Source organism: Panicum hallii, chromosome 9 (assembly GCF_002211085.1).
Source record: "Panicum hallii strain FIL2 chromosome 9, PHallii_v3.1, whole genome shotgun sequence".
In the NCBI taxonomy this organism is placed as follows: domain Eukaryota; kingdom Viridiplantae; phylum Streptophyta; class Magnoliopsida; order Poales; family Poaceae; genus Panicum; species Panicum hallii.
The window spans coordinates 58715902-58723649 of NC_038050.1; the positions used below are offsets into that span (position 1 = coordinate 58715902).

At 48.5% G+C, this 7748-nt stretch overlaps 1 protein-coding gene across 1 annotated transcript; it reads right to left on the reverse strand.

Moving 5' to 3' along the window:
- Nucleotides 1-368: 368 nt before the first annotated feature.
- Nucleotides 369-2513, reverse strand: LOC112875842 (AAA-ATPase At3g28580-like). Its single transcript, XM_025939837.1, has 2 exons — nucleotides 1716-2513; nucleotides 369-1591 (listed from the first exon to the last, which is right to left on the reverse strand). The coding sequence occupies exons 1-2, from the start codon at nucleotides 2318-2320 to the stop codon at nucleotides 685-687; spliced, it is 1512 nt and encodes a 503-aa protein (XP_025795622.1). The 5' UTR covers nucleotides 2321-2513; the 3' UTR covers nucleotides 369-684.
- Nucleotides 2514-7748: the final 5235 nt, after the last annotated feature.

Below are 7748 nucleotides of genomic sequence, written 5' to 3' on the forward strand. Positions count from 1 at the left end.
GATCACATAGATAGATAAAAACAACCACGGAGATCGATCGTCTATGGAATCATATGGCCTGCACTTTAGTTTGTTTCACACACTTCTAATTTTGTCGGGCATGGCGTTATCGTACTTCTTTGGCACTGAGTATTTGCTATTGCCCACTCAAAAAAAGAAGAAGAGTATTTGCTATTGCTAAAAGGAGACTCCTAGGGTGAGTTGGCTAGAGCTATGTGTGGTGTGTTAGTGGGTTAGTGCCCTTCTAACCTCTGTTTCCTTATTCGCCGCAGGTAAAACCCCCAATGCAAAGTTATAACCAGCATGCTACAGTTTGTATGTAAATAATAGTACAAGGTGAACTGCACCAACTAATGACAAGTATCAAATTAATTTACACAGTACATATATATATAATAAATATATATGACGTGCATACAGCCACAACTCCCATGTACCAATAGATGGAGGGAGGGAGTAGTTAATTAGTACATGGGTTACCTGAATACAATCCTGATTATTGTTGCATTGGAATAAGCTAGCACACTGAAACAAAGCCTTACTTCAGCCAGCGACTAGCTAGAGCGCCGCGCTTAGTCTTATTCTGAGTACCTACCAAGCAAGCAGCAATCTATGCATACACACCAGATACAGGAGAGTCAGGAGACAGCAACAGGACGGACGAGCCAGCACCAGCAGCGACCCTTAATTATCATCCTTAGCTTGCACAACGACCCCCTTCTTCCCTTCGTCTTCCTCAGCCTGTGCCGGCTCCGGCTTGGCAGCTTCCTCCTTGGCTTTTTCTAGCGCCGCCACCAGCTTCGCGAGGCACGACCCGGCGTCGTCGTCGACGCTCTTCCGCGTAAGGTGCTCGCCCACGTCGACGGGCACCATGTTCACCTCCTGGAGCAACGCCCTGGCGACGCCGAACAGCTCGTGCCCTTCGGCGTCCTCGCCGTCGAGGTGCATCCTGGCGAGGAACCTGAAGGACTCGGCGTCGCAATAGGACATCTCGATCCTCTTGTCCATCCGCCCCGTCCGGATCAGCGCCGGGTCCAGCTTCTCGACGTGGTTGGTGGTGAACACGATGAGCCGCTCCTCGCCGCACGCCGACCAGAGCCCGTCGATGAAGTTGAGCAGGCCGGAGAGGGTGACCCTGCTCTTGGCGTCCTTCTTGCTCGGCCGGCGCGGGTCCCCGTCCTTCTCGTCCTCGTCGTCGGCCTTGCCCTCCTCCTCCTTGCTCCTGCGCTTGCCGGTCACGTCGAGGGAGCAGTCGATGTCCTCGAACACCATGATGGACTTGCTCTTGGTCTCGATGAGCAGCTTCCGGAGCTCGGTGTTGGTCTTCACCGAAGTGAGCTCGAAGTCGTAGACGTCGTAGTCCAGGTAGTTGGCCATGGCCGCGACCATGGTGGACTTGCCGGTGCCCGGCGGGCCGTACAGGAGGTACCCCCGCTTCCACGGCTTCCCGACGCGGTTGTGGTACTCCTTGCCCTTCTTGAACATGTCGAGGTCGTCGATGATCTCCTTCTTCTTCGCTGGGTCCATGGCCATCTTGTCGAACGTCTTGGGGTGGTCGAACGGGACATGGGTCCAAACGTCCTCGTACCAACTGCATGATGCAGCAGTGACATGTAGAACATTAATTCTTGCAGGCCGGGTCAAAAAAATTCTTACTAGCTAGTACGTTACGTTCAAAGGCCGTCCGTCCGCGGCCGGGCCGGTACGGTGCTTACCCATCGTCGTAGCCTTCGCGGTGGATGTTGGTGTAGAGCCGGCGCTGGCGGTTCTGGACCATGATGGCGCGTCCCTGCCTGCGCACGTGCGGGATGTAGTCGTTGAGCACGAGGTCGCGGTGGCTCTCGTGGAACTCCAGCCGGAAGTAGCGGCGCTCGGCGCGCGACGCGCGGCTCCAGTAGGGCACGGCGTCGCGCGGCGGCGGCACGGCGGCGGCCGACCACCAGACCGTGGCGCCGCGGAAGGCATCGGACACCTCCTCGCCTTTGGCCATGCTGAGCACGAGCTTGTCCCCGCCGCCGCCGCCGCACTCGGCCCGGAGGTGGCGCACGTCGCGGGTGCTGGCCGTGGTGAGGTAGGACCTGACCTCCTTGAAGGCGTCGCTGCTCTTGATGCGCCCGCCCTCATACTCCTCGAAGGTGACGGAGAGGTAGGGGTCGACGATCGCGGCCAGCCGCCGCGCGCGGCGGTTGAAGCCGCGCGCGAAGAACTGCTGCAGGCGGATGTGCTCCAGGTTCTGCCACACCATGGTCCAGCACACGGCGACGACGCTGATCACCACCGAGAGCTGGCCGAACCATGAGTACGCTGCGAGGGCATCCATGATGAAATGGATGGAACTTTGCTAGCTCGATCGTGTGTGCTGCTACACTTGCTACTGCTTCTTTGAGATAGGCACCGTAGCCCGGGCCTTAATATAGTGGAGGACAACTCGCGTGCTGCGTGCACACGGTGCTCTATGAACACTAGGAAGGAACGACGAAGGAATTGCCGGCCCTCGCTTGACAACGAGAGTCAATGCACCGTAGTCATTTTGTATCATCTTGTTCTCACGCGTCGAGACGACTACGCTGAAAGGGGTACAAAAATTCTTCAGTTCGTGCACCCAAACCAACAAAAGTGTGACGAACAAGATAATAATTCGGTCTCCTAGCATTAGGTAAAAATATATGTGGTGAAAATGACGAGCGTTGGAAATCTCGGTAGAGACCAAACACTAAACGTCTAAGCCAGGGCTAGTTGCCTAGTTTAAAGCTTCTCAAAAATTTATCTAGTACACTGCTAGGTTTTCAATATTGCAACGCCGAACTACTATCTCTGTCCTGAAATAGAAATTTCATGACCGGTTAGAGGGACCAGCAAAATATGCGTATACCCCTAAGGCTATCTCCAGCAGATCCCCCATCCACCAGTTTATCCCAAATTATAGGAGATTTCGTACTGTTCTGTCCTCCACCAGATCTCCGATCCTCTCCCCCAAAAACCGCATGCCCCCCGCGGCCCCCCTTTTCTACGAGCTTTTCTCTCTCCCCCATCCTCTCCGCTCGCCAACGGTCTCGCTCGTTCTTCCCTGGTACGCTCCTCTCTCTCGTCTTCCTCTCGTCTCGCTCGAGCTCCCCCCTCGCCTGTCCCTCCTCTTCCCCCACGGCAACCTCTTCCTGCTTCCTCCGCACTCACGCCGTCCCTATTCTACCGCGCCGCCTTCTCCGTGTTTTGGTGCGGCCCGCTTAAATCCAAACCGAACCCCACGAGCACACGCCCCCTCCCGAATCCGCACGAGTCCCGTGCTCACCGCTCAAAACCCTCCCCCTCCTCCTACCCCTCCGGCGGCGGCGGGGCTTCTTCTCCGGCGAGGCCTCCTCCTCTACACCTCAGGGTACGCTCCCACTCCTATCTCCCCTAATCCCGCCCCCCTTTTCGTCCATACGCCGTCGCGTGCTCGCGCGGCAGCCTTAGCGAGCGCAGGCGAACAGCTTCGCGGGCGGCGGCTAGGGTTCCAGTGCGCGGGGTGCACCCTTGTGCTCATGTGCATAGGCCGCTCTGCTTCGATGGGCGCGACTGCTTCCGTGCGTTGGGCTCGATTTGATGTGCCGGGTTGGGGTACTGTGGCGTGAGCTCACAGCTCAGCTGTTGATTAAGAAGTAGGTAGAGGTCTTTGCGATGCGCAGGAGATGGTAGGCGGAGATAGGACGGCAATAGATGCAATGTTATGGCTGGCGGCAGGCAGCGGCTTGACCTTTCTGTATGTGTTCAAACATTGTTAGGTAGTAAAGAAGAAGAAATGGGAAAAGATTAAAGGAAAGTGAAGAGGAAAAAGGATTAGCAATATACAAACTCTGAGTGGAACAATATGAGATTAGGGAGCATGCAATTTGATCGAAGCAGATTTAGAAAAAGGATCCCATCATATTAATTTCGAAGAATCACAAAGTACTAACATGTAATGCAGTAACATATTAAAAAAAAAGGTATGCAAGTGGATAAGAGATCAATTTGAATAGGAAGAGAAGGAGAAAATAACAAATATATCAAAATAGTAATCATAGAAGAGGAAAGAGACCATTTAGTTTTAAGAGAAAATATCCTAGGGATTTAGAGAACAATGCCAGCCCAATAGCCATCCTTAATTTTCAAACTGTGCCTATTAAAAGGGTTGAGGAAAAAATAAAACATATATACCTTAATGTTTGTATAGCCACACACAAATACATGTATGGGCATATGAACATATATATATATATATATACACACACACACACACCTTGTTGTCTTATGTTTGCATATTACTATATATGTGTATATATGTTGGAACAAAGGAAATTCTGCATCATAAGACCAACATCACATAGGAAAGGAGGAATGTGATAGCACAACAACAGTAGCTTACCAGATCAATGATCATGAGACAATAGCAGTTCCTTACCAGACAACAATTACTTTATAGAAGTTTAGCAATTTCATTACGCTCTTGACAAACCAACCAATCTAACCCAAGTACAAAGGAAAATAGTGATTTTCCTCTCAGATCTAGGTGATTTCCCTGGTTGTATACATGATTATGTTGTGGTAGTGCCTTTTGTAGAATCGTCATGGATCAATTCTGGAGCCAATTTAGTTCTCAGGGCCAGTTCAATGGTGAAGTGAATTACACGCCCACCATTGACCTCACTGCTATGAATGGCACCCCTCCGGATGTGACTGCGAATGTTAAACAGCAGGATGCCCAAGTATGTATATATGTAGTTCTCATTGTTGGTTTGAAATATTCATATATGTGCATTGATCGATGGTCCTCTATTTCAGTCAGGAGAGGCCGCAAGTATGGCGGCTACTGGAGGAAAAAAGAAAGATACTGCGTCGAGGTCCAAGAATTTTGCTCAAGATGAAGATGAGGCACTGTGCTCTGCCTACCTGAATGTGTCAAAGGATGCTGCAGTTGGGGTCAATTAGACGTACAAGTCATATTGGACTAGAATTTCTGATTATTACAATGAAGTTAGTCGGAATCCCACTGTGAGGTCTCTTAGTTCTCTGCAACATAGGTGGGGAGACATCCAGAAAGACACTGCCCGCTTTTGTGGCTTCTATAGTGAGATTGTTAGGCGCAATCAAAGTGGGCAAAGTGAAGATGACAAGGTAATTCTTTCATAGTTTCTGTAGTTCATAGTTCATAGATCATAGTTTCTGCAGTGAGATTCTTAACCTTATATTATATATGCGTAGGTGAAGGATGCTCTGCAAATGTATGCCGGTATCGCTGGAAGCCCATTCAAGCTGATCCATTGTTGGTTAATTCTTCGCCATTCAGCCAAATGGAATGATTGGTTAGCGAAGGAGTGGAACAAAGGCACCAAGGACAAGGCTTCTGTCCAAGATGTGACTCAGGATTCACCGGGGGCTAGTGGCCAAGAGGGGACTGGGGGTTCCAATGTTCCTACCCGGCCCATTGGAAGAGACAAGGCAAAAAGGCTGCGCACTAGCCCTGCTGGCTCTTCTTCTAGTAGCTCAGCATACATAAACGTGCTGCAAAAGATCTATGAAGATAGGTCCAAGTATGATGCACGAGTAGAGGCTGCAACCATTGAGGAAGCCCAGGCGATTGCTACACGTGCTGAGAGGAAGCTTGCCCTGCAGGAGAACCTGATTTCAATTCAGGGAAAACAACTTGAGATAGCAACTGAGTTGTTGAACCTGCAAAAGGAAGACCGAGAAGATAGGGTCATGAGTCTTGATGTTGAGAAGATGTCACCATGGGTCACGGATTACTACATTAGGAAGCAGAAGGAGATTGCTGCGAGGGCCGCAAGTCGCGCGGGTTTGTCTGATCTTAGTTAAGTCAGGGCTGCTTGACAGCCATGTAGTTAAGCGAGGGCTGATTGGCAGCCTTGTATCTTTGTATCAGATCTCTGTATGTTTCTTATACATTTCTTGTTTTCCATTTGTTGATTCCTGTGAGAACAATGTTTCATCATTTCTTAATTCTCTTTGACAATCTCTGATTTTTCTTTCCCCTTTTAAAGGAACTTGAATCAGTTCAAAATCAACTAGCAGCAGAGGGTTCAAGATGTCAGAAACTTGAGGTTCTAAACTTACACACAAAATTGACTCTCTGAACCTGAACATACTTATTTTCAGCTTTCCTTCTTATACTCCCTATTGCTTGGCTGTTTCCTGATTTTCTGCTACATAGATCCTTGAATGTTCCTCAAAATTCTGCACCTGAAATTTCTTTGTTCCATGAATAGTTGAATGTGGCAGTCTGCTTGTTCTTGCTCCATATGTTGTATAGGTCCAGGCAGTAGAAATGCCTTTTCTGTTGGAGTATACCACAAGTTCTTACCATTTACTGAAATTTATGTGTAGGATAAGCGGAGAAACCCATAAGCTGTTGGAGAAGGCAGCTCTTGCTACCAGCAAACAAGCCTTACACCGAGCACAAGGTGCTGCCGCAGCTGTTGTAACAACTTGCTGATCTGCCATTAGAAGATGGCGTCATTGCTCCGGGATAATTGGGAGATGAATTGTGGATATGGATGTTCCTTAGTATATGCATCATCATTGCATGGACAATAGAGTATATGTATGTATAGTTCGGTAGCATCATTTGACCGGATATGTTGGGGACCTTGTGTGTATATTGGGAGGCCAAATTATCGCCGAACTGGATCCTATCTATATAAATCAGCCATTTGATCATGTTTTCGTGATGCTTTCCTGCTGGAGCGTGTGTAGACACACCTGACATTTGCCTGTCATTGCCTAATCGAGTTTTTACCATTCTTTTGAGGGTGAGTATTTATCAAATGCTTTCTTTCAAAAGAAAATTGAATGGTTTGGTAGAATGTTTTGATAAAATTTGCCGTGCTCTCTTTGCGTTGCTAGTGTTAGCTTTCTTTGTGAATATGCTGACTGCAGCACGGCATCATTTCCTACTTGTGGAAGAGGAATCTTGAATATACTGGTTTCTTTAGTAAACCTTAACGCATGTAGATTTGCAAAGACACGAAAATATACAACCTATCACTATCAGCAAGGCCTGTACATCATACTAGTAGAAAGACATGTACATCATGTTGGTACAAACAACGGCTAGTCAGTTAAAAGGAAAGCTAAACTAATTGTGAAGAGAGTAGCACACATAAACCCATACAGGAATCCTTTACAAAAATAGATACATTAATCCATTTGTAAGCTAAACTAATTGTTGGCCGCATCTCCATACTTGCTCCAAATATGCTCGATCAGATCAAGCTTCAATTGTTCATTTCCTTGTCGGCTCTGGATCCTACGGTGATTCTCCATCAACAATGCTAGCTCCGGCACGTTTGTATTGTCATCGCCCAATCTGGGATCCATCGCACCTTCATAGTCCGTTGCCTGCAGCTGAGGCAATCCTCTCTCGTACTCGATACCCATGTTGTGTAGTATGACGATACAATCAACAATGTACTTTAGGTCAACCTGATCCCATAGCCTCGCTGGCCCTTTGATGATTCCATATTGTCCTTGCAAAATACCGAAAGTCCGTTCCACATCTTTACGAAATTCAGCTTGCCTTTTCGCAAATTCCTTGTGCTTGTTAGTTCCAGGCTGTTGAATACCACTGATCAAAGTAGCCCATGTGGGATATATACCATCTGCCAGATAGTAGCCCATGTTATACTCCCTACCGTTCACATTGAATTGAACCTCTGGAGCATTACCCGCTGCAAGATTGTCAAACACTGGTGAAGATGCAGCACATTGATGTC